This window comes from Dermacentor albipictus, chromosome 5 (genome assembly GCF_038994185.2).
Source record: "Dermacentor albipictus isolate Rhodes 1998 colony chromosome 5, USDA_Dalb.pri_finalv2, whole genome shotgun sequence".
In the NCBI taxonomy this organism is placed as follows: domain Eukaryota; kingdom Metazoa; phylum Arthropoda; class Arachnida; order Ixodida; family Ixodidae; genus Dermacentor; species Dermacentor albipictus.
In genome coordinates this window covers 10514385-10530442 of record NC_091825.1, presented here as the reverse complement: position 1 = coordinate 10530442, position 16058 = coordinate 10514385, and the positions used below count along the sequence as shown (strand labels likewise).

At 46.4% G+C, this 16058-nt stretch overlaps 1 protein-coding gene across 1 annotated transcript in view; it reads left to right on the top strand.

The window, feature by feature from the left end:
* LOC135917934 (uncharacterized) overlaps window positions 1-1061 on the top strand; it is a 99462-nt gene extending 98401 nt beyond the window's left edge. Inside the window, exon 3 of the mRNA XM_065451574.2 lies at window positions 924-1061. Within this exon, the coding sequence (XP_065307646.2) occupies window positions 924-1061 (138 nt within the window). The remainder of the gene's footprint in view (window positions 1-923) is intronic.
* Window positions 1062-16058: the final 14997 nt, after the last annotated feature.

Genomic DNA, 16058 nt, shown 5'->3' with positions numbered 1-16058 from the left:
TGTCAGTGGTTGGGGCATTACAATTAGGCCTCCACAACGCAATCGGGGAACTTGTAGACGCACACCGCCAAGCACAATACATTCATCTCACACAAACCAACACTGGCCGGTACATAGTGCACTTCCTTGGAATTGGGATACCAGCCATTGATCCGACATTATGCCCCATATCAAAACCCTTACACATCGAACTGCTCATTAAGCCACTCTCCCGTAACATGCACCCCGACCACCACGATAAGCGCTGCAGAGCTCGAGCTACAGCACTGTACCGTTACTACGGCTCGGAACCGGACGCCGCATGGGTAGACGCAGCCTGCAAGGGTGATGAAGCGGTCGCTGCCGTGGTGGATCACACTCTCTCCGATCGGAACGCACACACTCCCCCCAGACACCTCTCCCGAAGCTGCAGAGGAAGCCGCCATTGCCCTAGCCATCATCAACACAGAAGCACGGTATGTTTTATCAGACTCCAAAAGTGCAATCCTAAATTTCGCACGAGGCCGAGTCCACGTCCCTGCTTTTTGCATACAGGACTCGCCCGTTGCACCCTCGCCCCGACATATGGAGCTGATTTGGGTGCCCGCGCACTGCGGGAATCCTGGAAACGAGGTCGCTAACCTCTTACCCGAGGTTCTTTAAATCGGGCTCTTGCTGCCTCCGATCCGGGATTCACGAAGGAGCGCGCGCACACTTTCAACGAGCTGACGAACGCCTCCAAGGAGGCGCGTCAGCTGTACCCTGCACCGCACAAATCCCTTAGCAATCGACGAACAACCCTTTGGCACCGATTACAAACACACACTCTCCCATCTCCTCTGACTCTTTCTGACTATCACCCACTTTTCCTCACATCAGCCTGTAATATCTGTCCCGAACCTCGCGCTTCTGCTCTCCACGTCCTTTCTCATTGCCCTGCGGAGCCTCCCCCGCGGGGCCTCGAGCACCTGAAGACCTGGGAGGACTGGGAGACCCTGCTGCGCTCTGGAGACCCGGTCGTGCAGACCATGGCTACTGATCGGGCCGCCAGCGTTATGGAGAGAAGCAACATAAACGCTTGAGTGCAGTGGGGTAGTGCGGGGGCCCGGGAGCCTGCGTGCCCCAAACTCCTCAGTCTTACAATAAAGTTTTTATGGTGAGGATGGTTGCAAAGCCTGTTTTCACTCGCTCAGAAGACAGAAATGTCAAGTTATTGACCGCCTCGGCGTTATGTTTTATGCGTCCTGCTGGCGCAAGCAACACACTCCTGTGTTATTACTCTCGGCAATCGCTCGTCGCGTTTTCGACAAGCGTTAGGACCGAAACAAGGTGTATGCTGTTGCAGGGCCATAAAAAGCGTTACAAAGTTGTTCCACTAAAATTCAGTACACGCAAAACTAACTCACCAAGGCCGGCTTGCTTTTTTTTTTGCTGACAGCTTCACAGCCCCAGGCACGGCGAGCATGCCTCAAAAGTAACCCAAAACGTTACGAAATGAATTAAAATAATTTTTGGGGTCAGAGAATGCGTCACGCACTTCTCCCAGTAAGATTTTAGTACTCGCGAAACTAACTGCGGCACACAGCCGAGCTGCTTTTCACTGACTGCGCTACTTCATTGAGCGCTGCCACTGGGCTTGAAAAGTACCCCAAAAAGTAGCGAAACTAGTTACAATAATGTCGCGGGTCAGAGAAAGCGCCAAAACTTGTGCCAGTAAGATTCAGTACACGCGAAACTGCGTCACATGGCCAAGGTGCTTTTCGTCACAAAGCCAGATGCGGCGAGCGGGCCCCAAAAACTACCGAAATAAGTTATAATAATGCTTGGGCTCATAGAAAGCGTCGCAAACATCTCCCAGTACTATAGTAATTAACTCAAATCAACTAGGCCTGGACGGCGGAGCTGTTTTTCGATAAGTGCGTCGCTATGTAGGTTCAGTTTTGTGCAGTAAGCCTAAATGTGTTGAAGGGCGTCGCAGACTGCCAAACCAAATTCCTCACCTTGCTGTAGTCCAGTAGTGCAGCGGTGCTGTTCGAAATGCAGACGGAACGCAAGAAAACGCCGCGAACCCGACAAACGTGCTACATCCAAAAGAGAAGGGTTGCCGAGCAGGCGAACTTCACGTGCGCAGCCGGCATCGCTTGATTCGGGGGCATGGCTGGCGAATGACGCATGCATATGGCGCGTCTGGTGTGCCGCTAGCTTGTTGCTAGGTGACGCGAGAAAAATAAGTCGCGAAGTATAACTTCATTTATACGCAAAATTTTTAGTTTTAGCGGGAAAGAAGAAAAAAATTAAACGTTGCCTGTAAGTTCATTTCACATTCTTTTTCTTTCCGATGCTCGCGTCAACTAACGGATGGAGTTGACACTAGGCGTGACGTGTGCCTGTAGTCACTTTTCGCCTAGTGTCCCCTCTTGTTGAATTCGTTTCTCTATGGCGCCGCTCACCTCTATTCTTCTCTGCTTAAAAAAAGGAGGGGGGGAGCTTTATTAGGGAGTAGGCAACATAATGCCTGCAATGCAGACAACTAAATAAACTGTTCAGGGCTACTGTAATCCGTGACATAAGGCATGCATGAATGTGCTGTTGGGAGGAAAAGAGAACTTGGCGTTATTAGCGTTATATTAATGGACGCCGTTATTGCTATGGACGAATTGAGGGCCACTATTGGGAATTTGTCTGTTGCCACTCTACACACATCCGCGTAGAATACGTCTGCATTTCTTCCATATTTGTTCTGTAAAGCCTTTGACCGTGCTTTCTTTCTGCTTTGGCGATGTTTTGGGCTCATATTCTTTGCCATTGGTGAAACGAGAATTTTCTCTCTTGTTTGTCTGGGTAGTAAGAATGTTTCTTTCCCACCGTACTGCGCTCTAAGGGGATAATCCCACTTTTTCCAGCAGGGCCCTTCCTCGTTCTGTCGAATTCAGACGTTATCTCTGTGCTACAACCACCGCCATGGCATGTCCTTCATATGTGTTGTAAATACCGCGAGGCTCCAACCTCTCGGTGCTCAGATTTTTAGTAGCCCCATGGCCCTGATGATGGAGTTCACTTTGGTTGCTTCGGCCTTATTTAGTTTCTGAAAGGGGAGGCTATACGTCACCCTGCCTTTAACAAATGCTATAATGAATGCCTGACCGTCTCTGCTTCTTTGAAGCCTCTTTGTTGTTTTGTGACTCTATGCATCATTCCTGACACATTCGTTGCAATTTGTTTTAATACTTCCAGTGTATGATACCTTGCCGTTGTCTTGTAGTCACATGCCTAGTATTCTGAGTTCTCTTTACATCGCTGTCCGTACAATATTGAGCTTATGTCCGGATACTCAGTCCTTCTGACGCATTTGGCTCTCACTCGTATATATTGATTTTTCCGGTGCGCATTGTATGCCTGGCTCTCGAGCAAAGTGTTCCACTTTCTTAATCCCCTTCTGCAGTGTCTCCTGCTGGTTGCAGTGCTCCTGCTGCGTGAGCCTCTGGTTGCCCCTAGTGTGATGTCTGCGTATATGGCGAGCTCCACGTCTTGGTCCTCCCCGAGAGCTACTGCCAATTTCTGCATTCCTATATTGAAGAGGGATAGGATTGCACCTTGTGGAGTTTCTTTGTTGGTTAGTGTTGTGTGTGCGGATCTCGTTGACCCTATATCTATCGTTGCCGCTCTGTTCGATAAGCAAGATCTTATGTAATTGTACGTTCGTTCTTCTCATCCAGTTTTCCCAAATCCTCGAGAATAGTGAGATGGGAGACGGTATCGAAAGCTTTTTTGATGCCTTTTGGTAGCGTTACACTATCCCCGCCTCCGTTTGTGGGGTTCAGTGCTTTCTCTTTTAAGAGTAGGAAGACATATTTCACTGAAATGTGTGGTCTAAAGCCGAACATGGAGCTTGGAAAGACTCCTCAATGTTCAATATGCTTGCTAAGGCGCGTTTGGACTACCTTCTCGAAAAGATTTCCTGTGCACAAATTATGTGATACAGGTTGTAGATTTTGGATGTTTTGGGGTTTTTCTGGATACAGTATGTGAATTGTATTAGCTTCCTTCCATTCCCGTGGGTTCCATGCGTTCTCGTTAAAAAAGTTCGTCCGTTGAGCTAAAGTGTTGTGAATTAAGTTGCGCATCATAGACTCCGCCTCCGGTATGGAGCTATCGAGTTTGTCGTTTTTGATGCCTCAGTATGTCCAGGACGTGACTTCCGTATGTGATGTCTGTTTTGTGTTGTCGTCTTGTGGTGTTCTACGAGTTCAGCGTCTGTTCCTCGAACTTATTGCTTATTTGTTCAAGGGTTGTGTTCAATACCATTTTGGTGTTTGTGAAATCCACCATGCTTCTCAAGATAGCCCATGTTTTTTTGGTGTGGAGGGGGCTTTGTAAAAGTCACAGAACTGAATAAAAAACTAGTAAACAGAAAAATATCTAGAGAGGAATCTAAGCTCAAGGAAAAAGTGCTCTTGTATAAACCACCATTCTTTTCCACTGAATGTAGCTGGTGGCTTGCTAGTGTAGTTGTCCTGTTCCCTTTTAATATAAGGCCTCCAATACTTGCATTGTGTTCTGGTTATGGTGACTAAACAAAATCAGTACCTCTCTTTAGATGGCATACACATTTCCTCCTATGCGCTGGCAGGAACCATTCAAGGATGTTAAGTGTTTCTTTACCAATGCATGAACACAATGACTAATTTGATCTGCATACACAAGTCTAAAAGACATTGGCAACCGTAAACAATGCGTCCTGAAAATCGCCAAGCATTGCCTAGCCTCTCGGAACACAGAATGCAACCTGTATTAGGACATAGCCTTCTTTGCAACGCAAGACAAATTCTGACCAGAAAGTTTCTTCGGAGAAATCATAACCACATGCACACCCAGTGCCATCACTGGGCTTCACGACACCCGGGACGGCCGCTCAACCTGACCCCCCCCCCCCCCTCTTTTTTCTGTTGGCACTCCCTCAGATTTTTTTAATGAACATGGCCTGTATGACTGAATGACTGTAGAGAGAATACAGAATAACTTAAAAAGGCAACATTCCAATCTTTCATGCCCTACTAAGAATTCAACTTCCAGTTTTCCTTGGGACATTATTACGGATTTAACATTTTCTCCACTTTCAGGCATTGAAATGTAATATTGTTTAGTGCTGATGCATGAACATCTTGCTTTGTATATTGCGGTGGGACTTAAATTATTGGGAGGTCGTGATTTAACGCCTGTCCCATCATTTTCAAGATTTATTGCATCTGTTGTATGAAACACCTGATAAATTATATTTAGTTGTCAATCACACAGACTCCGCTAATTACAGTGAAATTTTTCCTTTATGCACTAGCATACATTGAATGGTGCACAATTTATACCTTTGCGAATGGAGCAGCAATTTCCCAGAACTTTAGTAATGAACAAAACCTTCGAGCTTTCTGGTCTTCAAGGAATCTCTGATCATCATTATCATCATCATCAGCCTGGTTACGCCCACTGCAGGGCAAAGGCCTCCCATACTTCTCCAACAACCCCGGTCATGTACTAATTGTGGTCATGTCGTCCCTGCAAACTTAATCTCATCCGCCCACCTAACTTTCTGCCGCCCCCTGCTACGCTTCCCTCCCCTTGGAATACTGGTAAGACACAGCTATTTTACACTTTTCTCTTGAGGGATAATGGCAACCTACTGTTCATGATTTGAGAATGCCTGCCAAACGCACCCCAGCCCATTCTTATTCTGATTATTTCCGTCTCATGATCCGGATCCGCCGTCACTACCTGCCCTAAGTAGATGTATTCCCTTACGACTTCCAGTGCCTCACTGCCTATTGTAAATTGCTGTTCTCTTCCGAGACTGTTAAACATTACTTTAGTTTACTGCAGATTAATTTTTAGACCCACTCTTCTGCTTTGCCTCTCCAGGTCAGTGAGCATGCATTGCAATTGGTCCCCTGAGTTACTAAGCAAGGCAATATCATCAGCGAATCGCAAGTTACTAAGGTATTCTCCATTAACTTTTATCCCCAATTCTTCCCAATCCAGGTCTCTGAATACCTCCTGAAACACGCTGTGAATAGCATTGGAGAGATCGTATCTCCCTGCCTGACGCCTTTCCCCTTGGGGATTTTGTTGCATTGTTTATGGAGGACGACGGTGGCTGTGGAGTCGCTATAGATATCTTTCAGTATTTTTACATACGGCTCGTCTACACCCTGATTCCATAATGCCTCCATGACTGCTGAGGTTTCGACAGAATCAAACGCTTTCTCGTAACCAATGAAAGCTATAAATAAAGATTGGTTATATTCCGTACATTTCTCTATCACCTGATTGATAGTGTGAATATGGTCTATTGTTGAGTAGCCTTTACGGAATCCTGCCTGGTCCTTTGCTTGACAGAAGTCTAAGGTGTTCCTGATTCTATTTGCAATTACCTTAGTAAAGAGTTTGTAGGCAACTGACAGTAAGCTGCTCGGTCTATAATTTTTCAAGTCTTTGGCGTCGCCTTTCTTATGGATTAGAATTAGGTTAGCGTTCTTCCAAGATTCCGGTACGCTCGAGGTCATGGGGCATTGCGTATACAGGGTGGCTAGCTTCTCTAGAACAATCTGCCCACCATCCTTCAAGAAATCTGCTGTTACCTGATCCTCCCCAGCTGCCTTCCCGCTTTACATAGCTCCCGAGGCTTTCTTTACTTCTGCCGGCGTTACTTGTGGGATTTCGAGTTCCTCTAGACTATTCTCTCTTCCATTATCGTCGTGGGTGCCACTGGTACTGTATAAATCTCTATAGAACTCCTCAGCCACATGAACTATCTCTTCCATATTAGTAATGATATTGCCGGCTTTGTCTCTTACCGCATACATTTAATTCTTGCCAATTCCTAGTTTCTTCTTCTCTGCTCATGGAAGCACAATGTTGGGAATGTGTGTGCAATAGCTAATGGCAGAGTGAGCAAATAGAGGCGATACACTTTACGGTGAGCCCCACTTTATGCTGAAAGTAGTAGACGAGAGAGTGTTGGATTCTTAATTTCTTTTCCCCAGATGCTTTTGTTTATCATGAGCAGCCTAGGGGGATGTCATATTTTAGTGGCAGTGCTGATGTAACTCTTATTGATTTTCAGTGTTTTAAACTATAATGGCCAGCCCAACGCAATAGAGAAAAGGTGAAATAATAAATGGACAATATATGCATATTGGGAAGTGTGGTTGCGTACAACGGAGGGAGGGGGACGCCTCTTAATCAAGTTGTACTCTTGGTCTATTAAAAATTATCTCCTTATAAATTCGAACAAAACATAAGCCACATTTTTCAGAGGTACAAATCAAGTGCTTTCTGTAAGCAGCACTCTTACCTTAGGAGGACATGCCATAGAAATTACAAACACAATCGAAATGCTGGGAGTAAATTTCATTGAATTTATGGTATAGGATGCTCACACTGAGTATCTGCAAGGTAAGCTTGCCTGTGTAGTTGGAATCACGAGAAAATTTCAGTAGTTATTATATATAAAACGAATGCTTGAGTTATACCACGCATTATTTGAATTGCAATTCAAGTACTATATTTTGGTTTGAGGTGGTGCAACACAGACAAGCATCATAAAACTCTCGGTTAGGCAGAAGAATGTGTTCAGAGCAATTGCTGCCTTGTTTTACAGAACACATTCTGAACCACTGCTTACTACCTGTCGCATTTTGCGCGTATCCAACATGTACCATTAACATCTTTTACAGATGCAGAAAACACATATTGAACGCGGCATATTATTTTCATCCGAAGTTGCAAACGACCACACCAGCATTCACACTACCCTACACGAAACCATGTTTATGGTCTGTGTCTCACCCACATATGAACTACAATTTTCAAACTCTAAAATGCATTTTGGCTTCTTTGCTAAACAGGTTTGACCTATCGTAAACCTCGGTCCATGAAATTTCTTAATCTTCCCTCCGAGACATCTTTCGTAATTTTTTTCTTTTGCGCATTGCCCTGCCGTTATTTCTATTTTATTTGGGTGAAATGTCAACGACAAGATGTTAGTATATATGTTCTATCGTTCATTTTATGTTGTACCACATCTTTTGTTTTTCAGTCTTCTTTATAAATAGATTTGTCCTGTTCTGTCTGTGTTTGCGCCTACCGCTGCACCGATGTACACATGGGGGTAACGAGCACTGTCAAGTGGCGAATTAGTGGCTTCCTTTTCCTTCTTCTCAGGCGGTTACCTAGGTATGCCTGTCTGCAATAAAAACTCAGACCTTGAGAAAATAATGCCTGAAACAATACAATAATTATTTTCCTTTTCAAGCTTTTTGAGTGGTCCCAATAGCATTTTAGCTACATTATCGTTAAGATCAGCAGGTCATCAGCGGTACATCATAAACAAATCCTGACGTTATACCAATTAATAACTTCCTTGCTCAAGGTGAACAACTGAACTATTTTTTAGTGGGAGTGATTGGAAGCCTGCCTCAATACTGGCTGAACCAAATGCTATTTTGTTTTGGTCACCTAGAAACAACCAGCATTAGTTGGTTTTGTCTTTGGGCGAAAATTCGTGCGTGCTGGAAAATGACTGGAGATGCATTTGTCCATTTAGAATGACAACAGGGGAAATAACCGGGACACCCAAAAGATACTTCAATATTAGGGGGTGTTTGCACTTACGAAGGGCACGACAGCTACCCTAGCATTCCCAAGGCTAGCTTGCTGCCTTGGTTTAGACATTTCACTCCTGCCCCATAATCGACGTGACATTATGTTCCTGTTGCCCCTGCCTTGAACCCCATCCTTCTTGTGCTTATATTTTGCCACACACAAAATAAATATTAAGTCACAAGTCAGTGCTGCGTCCGTTTCGTTTCATTTTGCAATACGTTTGAATTGTTTTCGTTCTAGAATACCTTGTAGCAGCTAGGCCATCAATAAATTATTTTGCAAATACCTTATATATTATCGGTGCTGCACAGCCTAGTTTGCTAGTCCACCTAAATTTATATCTTTTGAACATTCTGCTGAAATGCTCCAATAATTTAGGTATTGTGTGTTCTTCTACAGGTCAGCACCACAACATATGTCAAGTGAACAAATTTACTATGCAGAAAGTGTTCACTTGTGCTACTTGAAGACCAAGCAGTTTAGGTCATACATATCCTGACAAGGTAAAGTTCATAAAAAGTTACTGAACGTATTCTTCAAAGAAAAGTTACATGCACACACAAGTAATAGCTACATCAATCTGCATGCCACTTCTATTGGTCCCATGACCAATGCTACTTGCTTGTTCTAACCAGCGCTAGTCCTGTGTCCTCCATTGTCCGTGTTATTTTGGCGCTGTTTTTAATATGAGTGTTCTAACAAGTACAGGGTGAGCTGTAAAATCAGCCAGCCTTTAATCTGTCTAGCTTGCTTTCATGTTGATTTCATGCATGCAAACCACAAAAAAGCTTTTTACAGTTTTATGCTGAAGATTCTGTTTGCAACGTGTGCCCTGTGCAGACACACCAAGATCTTTCATTTCATCGACCCTAAGGAGTGCAGAATCACGTAGGGTGTATCAAAATTTCACATGGTGCGTTTTCTGCATATAACCTAATGCCATAGCATTGGAAGCAGTTAAGAGTACTTATTGTTTCTGCACCAGCTTGAGAGTGAAAAAACATGTCTTTTTGGAAGTCGATGCAGTGGTGAACACTGTTGATATTCTCAAATAGTTTTAAGTCGTCGGCACACAAGGTCATGCTGTTCAATTATTAAAATGCTCTTAGCACTAACAGAAAGCAAGGAATCCAATGAGGATATATAGGTCGGCAGTTAGTAACTGCACATCTAGCATCTGATTTGTGCATGTGCAATGTCCATGCTGCCTTCAGAGTCCTAGAAAACGTACTAGAGTTTAGGGAACTATTGAAGATACTTATGAGAACAGGGAACAAGTATGCTTCCATATGTCTTAAGCTCTGCTGAAGAAATACCATCAACACCACAAGAAAGGTAAGGTTTAAGGCGCTTCATACACTTGAAAACAAGGTTTGGATTGACTGATAGCGTACACACTGTGCCAGACTGAGAAGGAAGGTTACTTGAAGCATATTTCACACAATATAGCAAACAGAAATGTTCTGCAAAGGCATCAGCAGTGTTCGAGACAACACCACTATTTTCATGAAGAAGACGTACATCTTTGGCACTCTTTTTAAACGAGTGAGAGCGCACAAAGCTCCAGAAATATGTTGAATCATGTGTCACTCTGGCTTCAACACAATCAATGTGGTCGTAGTGATGATTCTAATAATAATAATAATAACAACCTTAGTGGTAACTTGGCACTCTAGACAAAAAAAAAAAGGCTGATGCCTGCATGTTAGAGTGTCTGATAACCAGCCATTTAGAGCAGGAATTTGCAGGATACAGAAGACACCTCCTTCCCCTCAACGTGCACGCACACGCACAAACACACTTGCTCAATAACACAGCACGGCACACATTCGACAGGTGCACAACACTTAGGAGCGCCAATTCAGTGTCGTTCCAAGGAAGTACAATCCAAATGGCCAGGGGGCTGGAGAGAAAGCTCTGTATGCCGGATATAATCATGGTATAGTGGCGTCGGGCCATAGAGACGCGATGAGGGCTCAGGCTGTGCTGACCACTTGTTCAGACGAACTGAAGAAAGATTGGTGCTGTCCAGAGAGCCGTCAAGCAACCTGCAGTATAGACTAGTGCAATGTTGCGCGGGTATTGCAGGGTGTGCTACTTGAGGGGTTTGAGGCAATCCTCGAAGGCTGGCATGAGCTTGCGACAACCGAAAAGACGGGAGTAGAGGGGGCGTGTTGTCCGGCGCTGAACAATCTTTCTCAGCGTCGCGAGTTTGGTACGGGAACTATACTGATGAGCAGTACTCAAGTCGTGACAGAATCATAGAAGTGTGGAGTGCTCGAAAAACCTTAGGTCATCAGGGAAGGGAGACACAGGACACAAACCCAAGAATGGGCCGATGCTTAGATACATGCAGTGCTGGTGACATATGCGAAAAAGTTGAGAGAAGAGCTAAATGTTACACCCAGAATGGGAGGGGCCCGAACAGTCTTTATACAGGTGCCTCCAAGGAAGTAGGCTGGACGTGCAGCAGTTTTGTTGTGGCTGATAAGCATGGCAGCACTGTTTACAGTGCTACTACAAAGCTTGCTATTGTATGCTCAGTCGTTCACCTTTACGGAATATATTTATAGCAAGCACATATGCTGTGCACCGGCATATTGTTGTTGTGGAAGTGTTAACTTGTTAATCAAACACATTCTGCGCAAATGCATTAGTAACTTGGTTTTAAGTAGATCTTTGTCCTGTCTACAATTTATGGTATCGCAGTAAGAAACATTTTAGTAGAAGCTAAAGGGATTCCAGCAGTTTAAACATACCGACTGCACAAAACAGTGATGACGCCTTTTCATCTTCCCCACAATGCACTCACACCATCTACACTTTCCAAAAACAAAAAGTGAGATAAAAATGAATTACAGTTTCATTGACTCAGTACTTGCTGCTTCTGAAGCAGGCATCGAAGCAATCGTGGTATGCGCTGCTACATGCATAGATCTTGCATGATGCAGTTCCTGCTATACACTGCACACAGGGCACACGTTGCAAACAGATATCTTTTTGACGTGGTAGTTCTGCGGAAAACGCGCCCTTGCGGGTTTTCCGCAGAACTACTACGTCAAACACTTGCGTTTGCTTCGTGTTGTCGACAAACTCGACTTCGCCCTGCCATCTGCTAGCCGCCTGGTTAGCTCAGATGGTAGAGCGGCTGCCCCGGACAGGCGGTGGTCCCGGGTTCGAGTCCCGGACCAGGACGAATTTTTCTTAATCTCGAGGCTTTTTTTTCGAGGAACCCGTATGGGTGTCCTTTGTAGCAATTGCTATGAGTGGGTGGATGTCTGATTTTCCATTTACTCAATTTCTTTTTTCAGTGCTGAAGTGTAAGGACACACTGACTCAAACACGACTCCGTTGTCACGTATGCTTCAGTGCGTCAGTGTTCTTGATTGCTGCACGAGCGATTTATCCCCAACTAGTCCAAAAGACGGATGCACTTGAAAGAAGTGAGTGAAGGAGTACGGTGAACTTGTACTGAACTGGATTCATATGCCGAATAGAAGAGCGCAGTGTCAGCTGAAACGGGCTGCATGGCTGATTATGTAAGTACTTCCCATAGTTCGGCTACTAGTGTCTTTCGCTTTCGAAAGTTGTCTTTGCCACTGGAAACAGCGCAGAGCTTTGCCCGCTAAACTTGTCACCCGACACCACACGATGCACGCCGCGGTTGACTACCCTAAGTTCCATACGGTTCATTCACCACATCACACGATGTCAGGAGTGCTGTATTTTAAATCACTGCAGCACCAAATGGAACTGAAAGTTCATTTCCTTTGACAGAGGCTCTCAGCTGGGTTCGTTCACTCGCCAGTTACGAACTCGATGGACGCCCTAGGCCTACACGTAACGTAAACAACATCGGCGATAGGCGAGTGCTGAATATTCAGACTTCGGATCTCGTAGACATGTTTCCATTCGTCTTGAGCACAACAATATACACATACAGCAATCACAGACGTGGCGGCAATCGTGATTCGCTTGGCTCGTTTAGCAGACGATCGCACTGAGCCCGGCGGAACCCAGTGGGCAGGTTGGATTTGTCGGCGACACGACCGTCGACCCCAACCCACGGTCGACGGTCGTGTCGTTGTCGGCCTACTATTACAACGCTGTCTTTCAGGAACACTGCCGCGTGCGTCGTGCGTACAAAGAATTCGGACAATCTTTGGCGCCGGTGCCTTCGCATGGGCTGCCAATTAGGCATAGCAGCCGGAGGCTTCACTGCCCCCGATTGGTTGACGCTTGCGACGCGTCGCAGCCTCTCATTGGTGCACGCCGGCGAAGCTTTGCCTCGCGTCGGCAAACTTCTAGCATCGGCAGTAGACATAATCGCTGCGCGTCGTTACGCATCGCCGTGTTCCCGACCGACGCTTTTGAGGCTTCGGCGCGTGCCGAAGCTTTCCGACGCGTGCCAGTGGTTGGGGCATTAGAAAAACACTCAAATGCCGTCGATGAGGATATGAAATTTTAGATTGTTCTGCCTAGTCTTAGCACGACACCGTTGTGGAGCATTATGATTTTGTACTCTTCGACGCTAATCGTATTCACGCTGCACCTCGGGAGTCTTAACTTTGCGTGCTCTACCCGTAGCGCTCTTGCAATGAAATAAATCAGTTGTTAGGCAGGTCTTCCTTTTAAAGCGAAGATTTATTTGCCTCTTTCTTCGACTTTCCCACTGCTGCTGTTGCTGTCCCGCGCACCACGTCGGGGGGTGGTTGAGAGCGTGTATATAGATGATAGGCGCGAGTAGGAGAGGGAATGCGATGGGAGCAACTCGTTTTCAACCCACCACGTCGAATGTGCACAGTGCCCTCTGAAGCTCTCTGGCCGTCGCCACATTAGCTGCTTGACAGCTCTAATTATCCGTGACTCCCCTCAGAAGCATTGTGGAAACTGCAGCACTTCCCTTTCTAGTAACCTGCGAGGCCGGAGAGTACGCAGATAGAACTGTAGAGAGGAGAAGAAGGAGAGGGAGGAGAAGACGCAGTTCCCATACAAGGGAGGGGAGGAGGTGACGTGAGAAGGAAACGCCACTACTATACGACAGCGGTGGCGGGGAAACAGGATAAGCTCAAGTTCAAGGTACGCTACAGTACGTTGCTTCCATTTCTGAAAAATAAACGCAATGCAAATACGTCAAGTGGGCAACGTACGCAGGGCGTGCAGAAGCAGAGCCGAATTAATTAAAGCGCACCCCAGGGTGCAGGAGACACTGCGGAAGCGGTCGACCGTCAAATCAACACTCCTGTGCCAGTCATATTAGGTTTGCGGCGATGGCATTGTTAGAGGCTGTGGATTTGATGCCAATCGCGGCAGCCACATTTAGACGAGGGCTTAATAGAAAACGCATGAGCACTTAGATGTTCGGACACGTTAAAGAACATCACGGCGTTAAAATGAATCCGAAGTCCGTCACTACGGCGTGCCTCATGATCCGATTGTGCAGTTGGCACATGCAGCCCCATAATCCAATAAGGTTTATTTATTTTTATTTATATTTTATATATTTGATAGCTGCTTCGCTTTTGCAGGCATTACAGCAGGGGGATACATAAAATAAGCATCACATTTCAGACCAATAACGAAAAAGAAGAAACTAATTACATAAGGCGCGGTAAAAATCATCATTAGAGACAATGGATACCATCATAGGCTGAATATCTTTCTACTGTCGTATAGATCTAACAAAAAATGAATAGCGCAAGACGTCACTTTTAAAGTAAAAATTCCTTTGAGACTTTGGGATATGCAGGACGGCGCTTGGATGTACTTCTCCTTATCGATTTCTGTTTTGGAATGGTGTGTATTATGAAAAAAATTCAACCTGAGCTTTCGTCTACGATCTTCAACTTGTATAAACATTTCCTTGTAAAGGTGACGGGAACACTTTTTTTAACATTCAACGACATTTCTGAATGGGCACACCCGGATGCTGTTACATTCAAATCGTGCTGCAGGTGTTCGGAATCACGTTCATTCTCTATAGTCATGTAAACTACACAGTCATCCGCGAACATTCTGAACGAAAATTTGAGGCCAGTAGTAATATCATTTACATACAACTGAAACAAAAGAGGGCCCAGGACTGAGGCCTGAGGAACTCCTGAGGTCACGGGAACATATCCGGAAGAACAACCGTTCAGAACGACCGACTGCTGTCTTAGAGAGATGATCATGATGATGAAGCAACATTCGCTGGGCCCGAAATAAATCGGTGCTGCAGGCAGGCACCAGACGGGGTGGTTCACTAGTTACGGGACCCATATGTTCCCAGCAGCTCCTGGCCCCTGTCCGTCAGTGCGAGCTGAATCGGTAGGGCGGGGCTGGATAACAAGGTCTCCCATCGCTCAAGGGGTTGGGGATTGGGGGTGTTGGTGGGAAGCAAGGAGGAGGGGTCTTGAGTTCTGTGCACTCTGCCAAGACGTGCAGCAGGGTGCCCTTTTCTCTTCTGCAAAAAGGACAGAGTATATCGTATTCCGCTGGGTACTTGCGGTTCATGAGTACGGGATGCGCAAGCGATCCCGCCTGCGCTCGACGCAGGATCCTCTGTTGTTGCCTGATGAGTTTGGGGTGCGGTTCTGGCAGTCTGCACCTTTCCTCTCGGTACATCCGGGTAATGTCCCGAAAGCTGGTAACCGGGTGCGGTAGCTCTTCCGGCTCGTGCTCGGCCCGGATTGACATTTCTCGGGCATGGTAGTCGGCGATGGTGTTGCCTGCTATCTGCGAGTGAGCCGGGACCCACACGAGCTCTATGGCTCTTCCCGGAGGCTTGTGCTTGGCTAGAATGGCTCGGGCCGCGGAGGATCTGTAGGCTGTCTTTCAGTCGGTGACTACGGTGTCCACACTCGGCTGCGCGAGTGCGAGGGCCACGGCCGCTCCTTCGGCAACTGCGGTGTCTGTTGTCCTCAGGGACGCGCTGACGATCAGCCTGTCTTTTGATGTAACCACCACCGCTGCACGGTCACTGTGTTTTCGGAGTGAGGCGTCCGCGTAGAGGACCCTGGGGTTCTCTTCCAGCTTCCGGGCTAGGGCTTTGGCTCGCGCGGTGCGCCACTCGTCGTCCTTGCCCGGCGTCATGTTCCGGGGAAGGGGCTTTGTCTGAATGATCGTTTTCCAGTCTTCCGTAAGGGCCGTCTTTATGGGTGCTGGCTCGATCTGCCATCCTATTTTGCGTAGGATGGCTCGTCCGTGTTCGTGTTACTGAGCCGGATTCTCTGATTAGAGAAGTGGCGGACGACGTAGGGCGTCTTGAAGCGGGCTTTGCACGCCTTATCCGCGGTCAGGTGTTTGCCTCCGCACAGGCCACACTTCGGGACACATCTGTTGTTTCGGCGGGGGTTGGAGATTCTGCACCCTCGGCAGATCGTGTTCGAAGGATCCGGGCAGACGTCCATTCTGTGGCCCACTCTTCCGCACGCATAGCATAC